At 46.9% G+C, this 17,294-nt stretch overlaps 1 protein-coding gene across 6 annotated transcripts in view; it reads left to right on the plus strand.

Annotated features, from left to right (window-relative positions):
- The window catches only part of LOC147114710 (uncharacterized), a 162,617-nt gene extending 152,991 nt beyond the window's left edge, over nt 1-9,626 (plus strand). For all 6 annotated transcript variants that reach the window (XM_085992572.1, XM_085992573.1, XM_085992575.1 and 3 more), the window contains one exon: nt 1,373-9,626. In XM_085992572.1, coding sequence (XP_085848698.1) covers nt 1,373-1,377 — 5 coding nt within the window. In that variant the 3' untranslated portion in view covers nt 1,378-9,626. The remainder of the gene's footprint in view (nt 1-1,372) is intronic.
- The last annotated feature ends 7,668 nt before the right edge of the window (nt 9,627-17,294 follow it).

The raw sequence follows: 17,294 nt of genomic DNA on the forward strand, positions 1-17,294 counted from the left end.
ATTTAAAATTATTTTGGAGTTTAAAGAAAGTGTGTATTTTATCTTGCACCCAGTGATATGGATAGGATAAATGATTAGTTGTAAAGTGTGCTCAAACCCTATCTGAAGCCTCCATTCTCATGGCCTCCAGGATTTTGTGTAAAATAATGAATCATGCTAAGTGCAACAAGTGTAGAAATTCACAGGATGTCATGCCACAACAGTCATTTGCTCTAACTATGGGTTTACAAATTGGATTATTTAGCAGTTTATGGGTTTATGCATATTCACTATTTTTGGTTAAAGTGCACCCATTCATATTCTCTGGTAATGCACAGAGGCAATTCTTACCTGTTGGCATTGTGAGGACAGAAGATAAATGCAGTGCTTGGTATTGTACAAACCAGGAGAATCCGGGGTTCAATCTCTGATGCATGCTGAGCTAGAACAGGAGCGGAGTAGGACCGGTGCACTTTGCCTCAGCACCCCTATGTTTAGAGGTGAGGGAGAATTTGAGGCTGGGGTCCCCTTCCTGATCGTTACGTGGTGCTGGAAAGTGTATATGTGCGGCCATTGGACGAGGAGAGCATCAATCTCGGTTGTGAGAGTCAAATACTTTTGATGGTCACAGTCCAGGCTCTCGAATGAGGAATCGCCACTTGGGTGAGGTCTCAGAGTGTGGCTGATGCCCTCACTGTTGAGCTTGATCCTTAGTGAGAGTCAGTCCCTTCAGGAGAGGCGGATGAAAAAAAATTGGAAGAGAATAAAGGAAGAAAATTTAAAGTGCAGAGATTAACAATTTTATTTAAAACATTTTGGAATGGTTTTCGCTGCCAGAAGTTATAGTATTACCATAATGTTGAGCTGTTTTAGTATCGGTACGAGTATGGAAATTTTTTATTCTGTCCTGTTCCCTGGGGTTGTTGGTGGTCTAGCAATCTTTTGGAATAAACTGTTTTTGCCCTCTCCTCTCCTGAAGAGGGCTGACTTGTGTACAGTTCCCTTGGTACCGGCAGCTTTTCCACTACCTCACCAGTGGACACTTTTCATGTGTGAGCCCTGACAGTGTCAGCAGGCTATTTGACTGTAGAGGGCATCACAGCCAATCCTGACCTTGTCTGTAGCTGATGTCCACACTTTCCAGCTGGGGTCACTGGCTGATTCCTCCCTTCTTCCTTCTCCCCCAGGAGTACTGAGCCCTCCTATAGGGCCTCCATACCTCTGCCATAGCTGATGTAAGTTCATTCAGAATGATCCTACATTGGAATTTCCTGGTCCGTGTGGCTCAGTAGCAGGACATAAGGTGTGTTTACGAAGCCACTTGGGTGTGAGGGGAGCGATAGGGATTCTGTTCCTAACGAGATGTTTTCACTCCCCCCTTTCCTCTCTGCAGATTGAATCTCGCAAGCTGATGTTCCGTGAGAATGCCAAGGCCAGGACAGACCACGGAGCAGACATCGTGTACAAATCCCCCAACGTTTCAGACAATACCTCTCCTCTCTGCAGCACGTCACTGACCGAAAGCCTCAGCTCCCTCGGATCTCCGCAGCTTGCTACTCTCGCTGAAGATGTGTCTGCCGCTCTAGCACAGCAGGGCTTATGAATTTTTTCTTTTTTTTTTGCTCATGTTCTTTTCAAACTACATTTAACAAAAACAAGAAGTTTAGCATCATTAACAGGATTTGTGCTTTAAAAAGGACTCGTTCCTATTGAGTTATTTTGGGGCTGGGTAGCTATAATGCATCCTTTTATCTTAAAAATCCACAATACAGATCCAAGGTACTGCTACCACATGGGACCTTATTGGCGAATAGTTGATAAACTTCCATTCTTTCGGGATAAGAGCTGGGTTTGATACTTGAATAGAGCATCCAGTGTCTGGCACAGCATTTTGGAGACTGAGTGGGAGAGTGTATTGGATCACCTGATAAGTCAAAATCTGACAGACAGGGGAGGTGGTTATAGTTAATTTAAAAACACCCTAATCCCACTGGCTGCCCAAATATAAACCCTGCCTCCTCAACAAACACTTAACTAAATGAAGGGAATTTTCCCTGCTTTTTTTCTTCCTTTTTCCCAAGCTTTTTTTCTTTTCTAAACTGCATTTTCCCCATAAATTCTAGAAATTTCCTTGATCTGCACCCTGCCCTTGAAAATCTGATGGCAGTTGTAAATTTGACATTTTTTTAAAAATAAAATAATCTTGCCCTTCTGCTGGAGTCTCTAATAACTTGTGAAACTCCAAACCCCATGTTCTGTTAAAGGTCACTGTTTTCCAGATTTATTTTCCTCCTTTTTTCCTGTAAATAAATCATAAATGTCAAAGGAATAGATAATTAGAACAAATTGAATTTGTTCTCACATTAGGAAAGGAGAGGGGCCGGGTGCGTGGGTTAGAGAAACACACAGATCAGTTTGATTTAAAGGAAAATGGGGATGAATGATAGTGAAAAATCTTCAAACCTTAAAGGTTTGTTGCTTAAGTTATTTTTTTTTAAAGAAACTGCAGTCATTATTTTTCCCTGAGAGATTCTGGAATCTTCTGGCCGTGTTTCTCGGTGCCAGTCGCTAGATTCTCGTACAGTGTGGCCTGCAGTTTGGGGAGTTGTTCATCGCTCCATTCCCTTTTGTGCATTTTTAATAGAATCTTACAGCACAGAAGGAGACCATTCGACCCATCGTGCCTGTGCCAACTCTTTGAAAGAGCTATTCGGTTAATCCCCCTCCCCCACTCTTACCCCATAACCCTGCATCTCCCTTTAATTCTGTTATGGTTATATTAAATTTGTAATGGGAAGACAGTAGGATAAAAGGATAAGATCAAATGTCACCTAAACGTCTAGATTTTGTTTGGGAGTTAAGCTGAGATACAAGTGTTGGCAGCAGCTGGTTTGATGCTAGGAGTAGAAGACCAAGTGGAATTAGTTTAAAACCAACACCCTTAATCTCAGCACATTTGCTCACCATTGTTTAAACTGAGTTGGGCTGAGGGTAGATAGGACTAAAAATAATTGGTACGGAAAATCGTAAACCAGCAGAATGCTTGTGGATATTTTTGCAGCCCAGTGTGTGCACTGTACAGAGATCTGTTGCAGGTCCAGGAGCTGAATCCATCTGCTTCGACTGAATTTCTGCAGGTTCCCCATTCCCTGAGCTGTCGAGCCATGGGCTTGTCCCTCCCCAGTCAGCATTCTGCCTTTGATGAGTGAAGCAGCAACTTAAAGGGGGAGAAACAAAAAGCAAAATACTGAGTATGATGGAAACACTCAGCAGGTCTGCCAGCACCTGTGCAGAGAGAAAGGTCATCGACCTGAAACATTTAATCCTACCTTCCTCTTTCTGCTGTTTCTGTTTTTATTGAAGTGGAGGAACTTTTGTTTTCCTCCTTCTCCCCCCTCCCTTCAGTTGAGTGGAACATCTTCAGGAACCATCTCGGTCTTAAAAAAAATAGACCTTTTTTTAAAATAACACTTAGGCCAGTCTAAAGATCCCCAGTTATATAAGTGTTAAACGACATGGTTAAAATGTTTAATTCCTCCAGTTAATGATTGTGATTTTAATATTGTTTTTAAGCACCTCATTCAGATGGTCTAAGTTTAGAGCCCATCCCCAGCTGCTGCTTTGTTGAAATGGGACTTTGTTGCTTTATTTTAGGCATCTTTTATTTGGACCACACGTAAGATTATGTTAGTGGTGCCCTTCAAAAGGGGCACTTGCAGTGCTGACATCTGTCAGGTGACACTGGAGCAACTCAGTGCCGTCCTTGAGTCCAATTAAAATAGGCCCTGTTCTCTGGGATGGAAAGGTGACAGCTACTTTCCAGATGCCCATATCCTGGTTGGAGGTGAATTTGGATAGAGGAGGGGTGGGGTCATGACTGGATTTCTCTACATAGTGACTCAAAGCCATTACCTGGTTTTCTTGCATTAAGAACAAGTCCTGTTAGTGAATAAAATGGAGGCATCTTTTCCCTCAGTCTTTGCAGCTTCTCTGTTTCTGCCTCGGTGTTTAAATCTGTTTTTTAAAAGCTGTAAATTGTTTTAACTTGTAGATTTCTTCAAAGTTAATCTTTGGTGATGAAGTACTGCCTATTGTATAATGAGTAGTGATTTAAAAAAATACAATTAACTTTGTTCTCTAAGCAATATAATCTTAACGGTTGTGTCAAGTGGAGCTCTGCCTTGATAGGATAAATGGTTCCAGGAGGGATGGTGGACTGGGTTAATGTCGGCCTGGATTTGTATTGTTTTCGGTGGTGGTTTGTATAGCAGGAAGGCAGCTGTATGTGGAAGTGATGTTCGTGCAGAGTTATATGAAGTGAAAAGTCGGGGATAGAGAGGCAGTTAAAAAGTGTCATGGTTATATACCAATGTGTAGCAGTGAGCAAAACTTTAATGGACTATAACAAGGCCTTAAAGTTTGTCAGTCAGGACGGTAGCTACCGTGAGTGAGTGGAGTCTGGGCCTGTGTGCCTTTTGTGTGTTTTTAAATTTGAAAAAAAATAAAATTGCAGGTTGCACACACACGGTGGGTGAGAGCTGTGCACAGTGCAACCGTGTACATACAAGACGAGTATGTTTGCATTTGATAACTGGTGCTGTGGTGCTTATTCCAAGCTCTGTAACTGGCCTCCAAAGGAACACGCTTAGAGCAAAGGGGGTCAGACCATAAATTGCTGAAATTGTTTTCACCACCATGTACGGTAGCGGGAGATGAGAAGGGGTACAATCTTACAAAAAATAGTATCCGTCTGAACAGCACAGAAAGGTTGGAGTTCTGCAGAGCGACTCCAGAGTTGTCTCTAACATCATTCACCTCCGACGAATTTTTTAATTGTTTGCATGGTGTGTGGTGAGAGTGAAGCCCTGTAGCCGCCAAGTGTCTTCCTCAGTTTGTGGTGGGCCAGTAGGGAGAGGGGATGGCGTTTTTATTTTACATTGCTCCTGGCAGTCACCGAGTGAGACCTGGATGCCACCGGAGGCACGGATTACACCTCCTCTCTTAGCTATAGTGCGCTGTCCGTAGCGGGAGGTGTGCAGGTCACGGTTGCTACCCTAGATGGAAACACAGTTAAGAGAAGTTTCTGGTGAGTGAAATTCTTCCTAATTTAGGGAGGGAGGACCAGATTGACTAAGACGGATGAAGAGTGTTAGGAGTGGAAGATTAACCATGGGGAGATGCGCCTGCGTTTCACACAGTGATAGGGTTTTACTTTCCAGGTGAAGTCGGGTATCTTAGTTGGTGAAGAATTAATGTTGGGTTTATCGATCAAGGTTTGGTGGACAACATCAACCCTAGCGTTGCTCAGAAGGATACTCAGTGTTCAACACTCGCTGCTCATTAATCCTCATCTAGATGCCATTGTCACAGGGATTTACTGCCTCTGTACTAGTCTGTCCCAGTACCATCTCTGCTTCTCTCTAGCTTTGTATTTGTACCTTCGATCACAGTCTGTACTTAACCTTTTAAACACTAATCAGAATCACTCGAGCGTTTAATAATATATATATATATATATATATATATATATTTTCTGTTGTTTACACTTAACTCAAAGTAGCTGTAGAAGATGGCTGGTTATAACAACATTGCTTTATTCTCTGCACTAATGTTCAGGTGTGTGTGTGTGTGTCAAGGAAGACAGAAGGGATGTGTTGGACGAATTTGTTTTTTTTAAAGACAAATTTATATGTGTATTGAAAACTCACACCAGTGGAAAGATAGCAAACTCAGATTGTTGGGGTCACTTTAACTGGTCCTTAGATCAGTGACTTCAGCACCATTGCAGTCAGCAGTGTACAACTTGTGCCCAAGGGCAGTTTTCTTATTGTAGATGAGGGTGGAATGTAATATTTGAGAGCTGCTTGTGATGATTGAGCTGCCAGTGAACTGCTGTACTTGAGCAGTCAGGAGTTTGGCCCCATTCCTGAGTCTCTAATGTGGATACACTTTTCATTGTGCTGTCAGTTTTTACCCCTCTAATTTCCACCTGTAGCCGCCTCCTCTCTCGAAAGCAGTGACTCGTGCTGGGGGCTGTATGGTTTGGTGGGTGAAGCTAGTTCTGGTGTACTTGGTAGTGTGGCCCTTCCCCATGGGGGTGGGCATCACAACTGAGCTGACCCTCAGTCGGCACCTGGACACGTGTGTTTCCAGCAGAGCTCCTTGGATAGCGGACAGGTGCCCTCCCCAAACCTGTGGAACTATCTATTAAAATTTTGGCCCGTGAGAATATTATAGCGGCTCTTCAGCGTTTATCCAATGGGCCAGGAAGGGGACCCTGGGGTTTGGACCAGGAAGGGGACCCCGGGGTTTGGACCAGGAAGGGGACCCCGGGGTTTGGACCAGGAGGGGAGACCCTGGGGTTTGGACCAGGAGGGGGACCCCGGGGTTTGGACCAGGAGGGGGTCTGGGGGAGTGTTAATGGACTCCAGCAAGAGTCAGTGCTTTCAGGAGAGAAGGGGCTGGAAATCAGCGAGAGATATTAAAGAAATTGGCATTTGAAACCGAGAGGTATTAATGACGTTTATTGGGGTTTTTGTTGGCTTTTAGAAGTGTTTTCGTTGTAAATCGGTCTGCTTTGCCCTTTCCTTCAAACTTCCTAACAGAAAAATTGAAGTCAGGGTGTGTCTTCTGTGGGCCCTTCTCTGTTTTCAATAAATTGTTAAAATCCATCGCTAAGAGCCGTGTCACTACCCAGCTTTACTACGTTTACAAGTAAAACTACTTTTGATAGATTAGTTTCAGTACAAAAAAAATTACATTTGCACAGAATTGATTTCAGGAAAATGGTAGGATTGCTCTGGGCCCGACAGTCCCAGACAGATTGGTTCAGGTTTACAATTGTGTTGAAAAACGCTCTTAAAATGTTATGCATCCAACAGTTTGTAAAGAATTGTACACGCTGCTCGGTGCGAGTATTTCAGATGTTATGTGCATGTGTACTTGTTGCCTGGATCATTTTAACGTGATGTTTGTGCTGCTGTGATTGTAATTTTTTTAGTTGCGTTGCCTTCGTGTGGTTTAATGTGAATTGGTCTGTGTCAGAAGCAGGTGGCAACCCCTTGACATCGTCTGAATCCTGTTTGTTTTTTAAAACCGCCAATACCACTTCTCGATACCACGTGGAGTAGCACGGAGCTATTGGAATGGGAATTACAGGTTTGATTTCAGGTCTGTCCACACTTATGCTGATCTGAATCTGGGGCAGCAGTCAGGACTCTACATTTGGCCTCAGCACCTCTAGTTTGGGGCAGGGGAGGGTGGGGGGAAATCAGCCTGGGTTCCCGTTTCCGATGGCTATCTGGTGACTGACTCCTGGACATGTGCACCCAATAGATGTCCAGCGAAAAGAGGATTAGGCTCTGATGTCTTCTATGGTTGAATAACCCACCTAGACTTGCACGTGATGAATGGTCACGGGCCGGCTGTCCACAGAGCCAAGAGCCAACTCTTCGGGATGGGAGAAACTTGGCAGGAGGTTAAAAAAAAAAAGGTCTTTAATGAGGGCCATTTGGGGAATGTGTTTGATTTGGGATTTCAATAATCAGTGTGATCTGACTCCAGAAGTGATGTTTGATGTGACTTACAATGTTTCTCCTCAGCTCAGCATGCCCACCTTCCCCCCCCCCCCCCCCCCCCCCCCGAAAAAAAAAAATTACTCCTGTTACTGACTACTGTGATTCTCGGCCAGATCTAGTACTCTCCAGAATGAATTTATTTACTTGTGAATTGTTCCTTTAAATGAATATTGAAATATTAAATTTAAAAAAAAAAATTCTGCATGTGCTACCTAGATTTCTAAAAAAAAAAATGTTTTAAAATAAATCCTGTATGGAATTGTAGCTAACAGCTTTTGGGGGGAAAAGCAATAAAATGTTCAGGTCACCTGAGCCAGGTGTGTAGAACCAGTGTGACCTGCATCTGATTCCAGAGCGGGTGTGTGATGTGACAGACATTGTGATTGATGTTTAATGATATAGATTCTGTTATAGTTTAAAAAAAAACTGCAGTCCACTGCAGGGCCAACATATCATCCTCCCCACCCCCCCCCCCCGAATCAAAAGGGAACATGTTCACGACCGCTGTGAGACTGGATGACTTGTGGCTTTATTTAAGTAAAGGAGAGCCAGTGTTTGACAGTCAGCCTGCACGGGGTACTTCAAATGCTGACTGTCCTTTTAAAGTGGGAGGCTCACTTTCGGGACCTCCGTTGCAAAATCGGTTGCCAAGAAGTCGAATCCCTTTTGTTGGGTCAATTTTTGTTTTGAGAGAGAAAACTATTTTAGTTTAAATCAACGTGATGCCCCAGCGGCACTGAGTTGAAAGGATCGGCGCTTTCTCACCACTAACTCTGCACTCAGTCGATGCTGCATCGTTGGGTCTGTGTCCACTAACAGTTCACCTCTCTCTCACTTCAGATCGGCGATTCCTTCAAACGCTGTCCCCTCCCCCGACCGCCGACAGTGTATAAAACAAAAACAAATTCAGAAGAGACACGGCAAAAGCAGCTGCTGATCTTTTGATAACAAAAGGCAGGGTCGAAAAAAGGCCATTGACTCCTTCATAGCGCATCCCTCCATACCCTAACGCCACCTTTCCCCGCACCCCTCCATACCCTAACGCCACCTTTCCCCGCACCCCTCCCTACCCTAACGCCACCTTTCCCCGCACCCCTCCCTACCCTAACGCCACCTTTCCCCGCACCCCTCCCTACCCTAACGCCACCTTTCCCCGCACCCCTCCCTACCCTAACGCCACCTTTCCCCGCATCCTACCCTAACGCCACCTTTCCCCGCATCCCTCCCTACCCTAACGCCACCTTTCCCCGCATCCCTCCCTACCCTAACGCCACCTTTCCCCGCATCCCCTTTTGCTTCTCCCCACCTTGCCTTTCTCTTCCCCTCCCGATTCCCATCCCCTTTTTCTCCCTTCCACTTTCTCTCTCTCCTCCCCTTTCACTCCCCCTTCCCTCAGCTACATTTTGGACTATTGCAGTCTGTAGGGAACCTTGTCTGGCAGTTTATTCTAATCATTTTCATTCTTCTTAAAGTCTGTTACTTTTTTTTCCCCGCTAGTTCTAAATTTATTTTTGTGTTTTTTGGGGGTAGGGCCTGTGATGGTGAGACTCTAAAGGTCTTGAGATTTCAGTTTTATTTCACTTGTGCCCTTTCAAAATTACTTTGTCGCTATTTTAACCGAACCATCACTTCCCAACGAAGGAATTTGATGAAGCTTTAAGCATCCGAACACTAAGTCACTGAGCATAACTTCGAGACATGAATTCTTTACAAAAATTGACACTTCATTGTTGTTTCTACAACTTGAGATGAGAGAAGCGAGACTTAAAAAAAATAACCTGTTACTGAAGACCGAGGAACACGAGTTGATTTTTGTGCTTGTGTTTTTTTGGAATCTATAAATGGATTTTAAAAGCAGTAAATGGCTCCAGCAGTGAGTGTCTGGGTGAGGTTGTACAGTAATTCTGCTGCTGCTGTTGTCCTTCCACACATTTAATATTCTGGAATTTTCTTCTCGCTTTTGCTATTTTGCCGCTGATAAGCACCACCACTGTGGCAGAACTCAATTCCCATTGTTCGGTCCTTATTGTATAAGTAAAGGTTTGAAATAAAGCTTATATGTTGATGTTAGCCCCGCGTGTGTTTTTTTTGTTACATTTTCTGAGGTTATGTCATGTGTTTCGATAAAGTGTTACGGTGCAACAACCCTGCTGGGGCAGGCTGTCGGGATATACTTCCTCGACTGATTACCCTTCAAGGGCCCAGTAGCTCAGGGGTAGTCATGTTTCTAACCAATATTCATCTGGTTTATCCATAACACACTCTCTGGGGGGAGGGGGACAGAGTTCCATTTCTTTTCTGGTCTTGTTGTCAACTACAGGGGAACAGTAGCGCAGTGGTAATGTCACTGAGCTAGTAATCCAGAGACGCGAGTTCAAATCCCACCATGGCAGCTGGGGAATTTAAATTCAGTTAATTAAATAAATCTGGAATAAAAAGAAAGCTAGTAATGGTAACCATGAAACTATCGGATTGTCATAAAAACCCATCTGGTTCACTAACGTCCTTTAGGGAAGGAAAAATGCCATCCTTACTGGGTCTGGCCTATATGTGACTCCAAACCCACAGCAATGTGGTTGACTTTTAACTGCCTTCTGAAATGGCCTAGCAAGCCACTCAGTTGTAACTAACCGCTACGAAACAAAATAATAAGAATGAAACCGGACAGACTACCTTGGCACCGGCTACGGACACGTCAACGGCACACCGAACCCAGTAATCAACCCGGCAAAGTCCTCCTCACCAACAGCTGGGGACTTGTGCCAAAATTGGGGGTGCTGTCCCACAGACTCGTCAAGCAACGGCCTGACATAGTCATACTCAGAGAATCATACCTTTCAACCAATGTCCCAAACTCCTCCATCACCATCCCTGGGTATGTCCTGGCCAGGGGTGGCGGCACAGTGGTATACAGTCGGGAAGGAGTGGCCCTGGGAGTCCTCAACATTGACTCTGGACCCTGTGAAGTCTCAGGGCTTCAGGTCCAGCAGGGGCAAGGAAACCTCCTGCTGATTACTACCTACCGTCCTCACTCAGCTGATGAATCAGTACTCCTCCATGTTGAACACCACTTGGAAGAAGCACTGAGAGTAGCAAGGACACAATGTACTCTGGGTGGGGGACTTCAATGTCCATCTCCAAGAGTAGCTCAGTAGCACCACTACTGACCGAGTCTGGACCTGTGACAGGTGGTGAGTGAACCAACATGAAGGAAAAACCTACTTGACCTCATCCTCACCAATCTACCTGTTGCAGATGCATCTGTTCATGACAGCATTGGGGTAGCAGTGACCACCACACAGTCATTGTGGAGACGAAGTCCCATCTTCACACTGAGGACACCCTCCGTTGTGTGGCACTACCACCGTGCTAAATGGGATAGATTCAGAACAGATCTAGCAGCTCAAAACGGCATCCATAAGGCACTGTGGGCCATCAGCTGCAGCAGAATTATATTCCACCACAATCTGTAACCTCATGGCCCGGCATCTCCCTCTACCATTACCACCAACCCTGGTTCAACGACGAGTGTAGAAGAGCATGCCAGGAGCAGCACCAGGCTTACCTAAAAATGAGGTGCCAACCTGGGGAAGCTGCAACACAGGACTAGATGCATGCTAAAAAGCAGAAGCAGCATGCTTTAGATAGGGCTAAGCAATCCCACAATCAACAGATCAGCTCAAAGCTCTGCAGTCCTGCCACATCCAGTCGTGAATGGTGGCGGACCATTAAACAACTAACGGGAGGAGGAGGTTCCAAGAATATCCCCATCCTCAAGGATGGTAGAGCCCAGCACGTGAGTGCAAAAGACAAGGCTGAAGCGTTTGCAACCAACTTCAGCCAGAAGTGCTGAGTGGATGATCCATATCGGCCTACTCCTGAGGTCCCCACCATCACAGAAGCCAGTCTTCAGCCAATTCGATTCACTCCACGTGATAAAGAAACGGCTGAGTGCACTGGATACAGCAAAGGCTATGAACCCCGACAACATCCCGGCTATCGTGCTGAAGACTTGTGCTCCAGAACTAGCCGCGCCTCTAGCCAAGCTGTTCCATTACAGCTACAACACTGGCATCTATCCGACAATGTGGAAAACTGCCCAGGTATGTCCTGTCCACAAAAAGCAGGACAAATCCAATTCAGCCAATTACCGCCCCATCAGTCTACTCTCAATCATCAGCAAAGTGATGGAAGGTGTCATCGACAGTGCTATCAAGCGGCACCTGCTCACTGATGCTCAGTTTGGGTTCCGCCAACACCACTCTGCTCCCGACCTCATTACAGCCTTGGTCCAAACATGGACAAAGGAGCTGAATTCCAGAGGTGAGGTGAGAGTGACTGCCCTTGACATCAAGGCAGCATTTGACCGAGTGTGGCATCAAGGAGCCCTAGTAAAACTGAAGTCAATGGGAATCGGGGAAAACGCTCCACTGGCTGGAGTCATACCTAGTACAAAGGAAGATGGTTGAAGGTCAATCATCACAGCCCCAGGACATCGCTCCAGCCCAACCATCTTCAGCTGCTTCATCAATGACCTTCCCTCCAACATAAGGTTAGAAATGGGGATGTTCGCTGATGACTGCACAGGGTTCAGCACCATTCACAACTCCTCAGATAATGAAGCAGTCCATGCCCGCACGCAACAAGAGCTGGACGACGTTCAGGCTTGGGCTGATAAGTGGCAGGTAACATTCACGCCACAGAAGTGCCAGGTAATTACTATCTCCAACAAGCGAGAATCTAACCATCCCCTTGACAATCAATGGCATTACCGAATCCCCCACTATCAACATCCTGGGGGTCACCATTAACCAGAAACATAACTGGACCAGCCACATAAATGCTGTGGCAACAAGAGCAGGTCAGAGGCTAGGTATTCTGCAGCGAGTATCTCACCTCCTGACTTCCCAAAGCCTTTCTACCATCTACAAGGCACAAGTTAGGAGTGTGATGGAATATTCTCCACTTGCCTGGATGAGTGCAGCTCCAACAACACTCAAGAAGCTCGACACCATCCAGGACAAAGCAGCCCGCTTGATTGGCACCCCACCCAGCACCTTAAACATTCCCTCCACCACAGGCGCACCGTGGCTGCAGTGTGTACCATCTACAAGATGCACCGCAGCAACTAGCCAAGGCTTCTTCGGCAGCACCTCCCAAACCCGCGACCTCTTCCACCTAGAAGGACAAGGGCAGCAGGTGCATGGGAACACCACCACCTCCAAGTTCCCCTCCAAGTCACACACCATCCTGACTTGGAAGTATATCGCCGATCCTTCATCGTCGCTGGGTCAAAATCCTGGAACTCCCTACCTAACAGCACTGGGGGAGTACCATCATCACACAGACTGCAGCAGTTCAAGGCGGCGGCTCCTCAAGGGCAACTAGGGATGGGCAATAAATGCTGGCCTTGCCAGCGACGCCCAGATCCCATAAAAGGAATTTTAAAAAACTTAACTCCCTGCTTCTCTTTAAACAATGCCATGGTATCTTTAACGTCCAGCAGAACAGGCAGGCGGTAAAATAAACAGCTGATATCAGTAAAAGTGACCATGAAGCTGTGTCTGATTGTCATAAAAACCCAACTGGTTCACTATTGTCCATTAGGGTAGGAAACATGTCGTCCTTAACTACCGCTCCCTGACTGCCCCCATTGCTGGAAGGTGCTGACTGTTCAAGTACAATCCCTTGCCTACTAAGAGCCTTCTACTACCTTGCCCAAGCAACATTTGCCTGGACAGGGAGAGTCAGCAGGCTATTCAACCATAGAAGCATCACTGCTAACCCCACTCTTTTCCAGCACGGGCGTCATTAGTCAGGGATCAGAAGCAGAAACCCCGTCCCTAACCCAAGGGCCATTGACATCAATTTCCTGCCACTACAGCCACCTCAGATGACAGCTGCTAACTCAGTACAGAATATGGTTATTAGATAGGACCAAGCCAGCAGGGGGAGCTTAAGAGGATTTTGTGATACTATCACTGCAGTATGCCAAGTAACTCCCAGTCTGATAATTAAATTATTCAACAGACATGAAGGAGAAAGATGAAGGAGTTGAGAGCTTATTACAATGGTGAATCACAATATGTATGCAAAATGTTACAGGGCAAGGGAGGGTCCCTGGAGGAATACAGATGAGGAAAGCTGGGCTTTCAAATTAAATTCTCATTTCCTGAGTACGATTGCCATAGTTAATATTCCAAACCCTATAATTATGCTATCAAGGAAGCAGCTGAACATTTAGCCTACATGGGTAAAGGCATGGCTCAAAGAGCTGTTCGTCGTACTCTGCAAAGGGTGTCTGATGCTATTCAGAGTCCATTGAGTTAGCCGATGCCACCTGGGGCAGTAGAAAAGACTTTAAATTGGAAGGAAGTGATGGGGTGAAAAAAGACTGTCAGCCCACCAGGCAAGTACCTCACACCCCTTCTGCCGTTAGGGGGTCTGCAGGGTGTGTGCATCTATTATGGGAGAGCCTCCCTTCTTTCCATGATTTCTGATTAGCTACAGCGTGTACATTTATAATTGAATAAATTAACCAATCCTGGGATCTGGTTGGCTCACTGCTCTTCAGCCTTTAGGACCTAAGTTCTAATTTGAGTTGAACTCAATGTTGAGACCAGAAGGCTGTAAAAGTGCCTAACTGAAATATGAGATGCTGTTCCTTGAGCTGAGTTCAACAACTACAGATCATAATTCCTGCTCCTATTTTTTTCACACAACAGGTGCTGGTAATGGTTCTGCTGTTGCCATTTATAGCTCCCCTAGATCCAGCTTTTGTTTCTTGTCCTTTTACCATCCCCTTTTGTCTTGCATCATCATCCCTTTTGTCATTTAATCTCTCCTGCCTTCTACCCTATCACAGACCTTTCCCTTTTGTTCTTTCCTCAGTGTTGCCACTGAACCACGGCTGACATCTGGGTAATATTCAGGTAATATTTGGGCATTGGAAGCAGTTTGGACCAGAATAGAGAAACTACGGCCCCCACCTCAAAAGGCAGTGACTGAGGTGGGGGCCTTACACAAATATGTCGTCTTCTTCTTAGGCAGTCCCTCGGAACCGAGGATGACTTGCTTCCACATTAAAAATGAGCTCGCATGTGACTGATTAGTCCAATGCGGGACCTACAGTCTCTGTCACAGGTGGGGCAGACGGTGGTTGAAGGGGCGGGTGAGTGGGGTGCTTGGGTTGACGCGCGCTCCCTGCGCTTGGCTTCCGCTTGCTCCCGGCAAAGAGATTCGAGGTGTTCGGCGCCTTCCCGGATGCTTCTCCTCCACTTTGTGCGGTCTTGGGCCAGGGATTCCCAGGTGTCGGTGGGGATGTTACACTTTTTCAAGGAGGCTTTGAGGGTGTCCTTGAAGCGTTTCCTCTGCCCACCTGGGGCTCTCTTGCCGTGCCGGAGCTCCGAGTAGAGCGCTTGTTTTGGGAGTCTCGTATCGGGCATGCGGACAATGTGACCCGTCCATCGGAACTGATTGAGCGTGGTCAGAGCTTCGATGCTGGGGATGTTGGCCTGAGCAAGAACACTGATGTTGGTGTGCCTATCCTGCCAATGGATTTGCAGGATCTTGTGGAAGCAGCGTTGGTGGTACCTCTCCAGTGCTTTGAGGTGCCTGCTGTACATGGTCCATGTCTCTGAAGCATACAGCAGGGCAGGTATCACTGCTGCCCTGTAGACCATGAGCTTAGTGCCGGGTTTGAGGTCCTGGTCTTCAAACACTCTCTTCCTCAGGCGACCGAAGGCTGCACTGGCACACTGAAGGCGGTGTTGGACTTCGTCGTCGATGTCTGCCCTTGGTCACAGTAGGCTCCCGAGGTATGGAAAGTGGTCCACGTTGTCCAAGGCCTTGTCGTGGATTTTGATAATCGGGGGGCAGCACTGTGTGGTGGGGGCAGGTTGGTAGAGGACCTTTGTCTTACGGATGTTTAGTGTAAGGCCTATGCTCTCGTATGCTTCGGTGAAGGTGTTTACGATGGTTTGGAGCTCGACCTCCGAGTGAGCGCAGACGCAAGCATCATCTGCATACTGTAATTCGACGACAGAGGATGGGATGACCTTGGATCTGGACTGGAGGTGACGGAGGTTGAACAGTTTCCCGTTTGTTCTGTAGATTAGCTCCACTCCAGTGGGGAGCTTACTGAGGGTGAGATGGAGCATTGCAGCAAGGAAGATTGAGAAGAGCGTTGGTGCGATGATACAGCCTTGCTTGACCCTGGTTCGTACATGAATTGGGTCTGTGGTGGAGCCGTTGGTCAGGATCACGGCTTGCATGTTGTCGTGAAGCAGGCGGAGGATAGTGACAAACTTTTGAGGGCATCCGAATTTGAGGAGGACACTCCATAATCCCTCACGGTTGAGTGTCGAAGGCCTTTGTGAGATCAAAGAAGGCCATGTACAGTGGTTGGTGCTGTTCCCTGCATTTCTCTTGTAATTGACGTGCGGCGAAGATCATGTTCATTGTGCCCCTTAGTGGGCGGAATCTGCCTTGCGACTCTGGGAGGAGCTCTTCAGCCACTGGAAGAAGGCGATTGAGGAGGATTCTTGCGATGACTTTCCCTGTGGCAGATAGCAGGGAAACAACTCTGTAATTACCGCAATCGGACTGGTCACCTTTCTTGAAGATGGTCACAATTACGGCGTCTCTGAGATCCCCTGGCATGCTCTCCTCCTTCCAGATAAGCGAAATGAGTTCATGAATTCGCGCCAGCAGTGCTTCTCCGCTATGCTTTAGTGCCTCGGCGGGGATTCCATCTGCTCCTGAGGCCTTGTTGTTCTTCAGTTGTCGGATGGCCTTTTCAACCTCATGCCGGGCTGGGGTTGTGCTGAGATGGTGGCGGGTAGCATGCTGTGGGGTGGAGTTGAGGACACTCGTGTCGAAGACAAGAGTCGTGGTTAAGGAGATCTTCGAAGTGCTCCTTCCAGCAGGCACTGACTGCTTCCCTGTCCTTGATGAGTACCGCTCCGTTCTTGGCCCGCAGTGGGGAAGGGCCTTGGGTGCTTGGGCCGTAGATGGTCTTGACTGCGCTAAAGAATCCACGCACGTCGTGGTTGTCGGCTAGCTGCTGGATCTCCTGCGCTTTCTCCACCCACCATCTGTTCTTTAGGTCGCGAGTTTTTTGTTGGACCTCGGCCTTCAGGCTTCTGTAGAGCTGCTTTCTTGCTCTCGAGTTCTGTTGCTGTTTCCAGATCAGAAATGCCTTGCGCTTGCGGCTTATTAGCTCCTGGATCTCCTGGTCATTCTCGTCGAACCAGTCTTGGTGTTTCCTGGTTGAGTGACCGAGCATCTCTTCACAGGTGCTGATTATGGAGGCCTTGATTGCAGACCAGACGCTGTGGGCACTCTGTGTCTCTGCATCACTGGGAGTCGTCAAGTTGTTTGTGAGGCGCAGGCTGAATAGGGGCTTTCTTAGCGGGGTCTTTGAGTGCTCAAGCGTTAATTTTCCTGCGGCATTGTTTCTGTTTTGGGGCTACATTGATGGAGATGACAGAGCGGATTAGGCAGTGGTCTGTCCAGCAGTCATCAGCTCCTGTCATGGCGCGGGTGATGCAGGCGTCCTTATGGTCCCTCACTCGGACAATGACGTAGTCCAGCAGATGCCAGTGCTTGGAACGAGGGTGCTGCCATGAAACCTTGTACTTGTCTCTCTGACGGAACAAGGTGTTGGTTATGACGAGGCCATGTTCTAAGCATTTCGACAGGAGGAGGGTACCGTTGGAGTTGGCTTTCCCTACCCCC

This window comes from Somniosus microcephalus, chromosome 7 (assembly GCF_052327205.1).
Source record: "Somniosus microcephalus isolate GS21.2 chromosome 7, FLI_Smic_1.0, whole genome shotgun sequence".
In the NCBI taxonomy this organism is placed as follows: domain Eukaryota; kingdom Metazoa; phylum Chordata; class Chondrichthyes; order Squaliformes; family Somniosidae; genus Somniosus; species Somniosus microcephalus.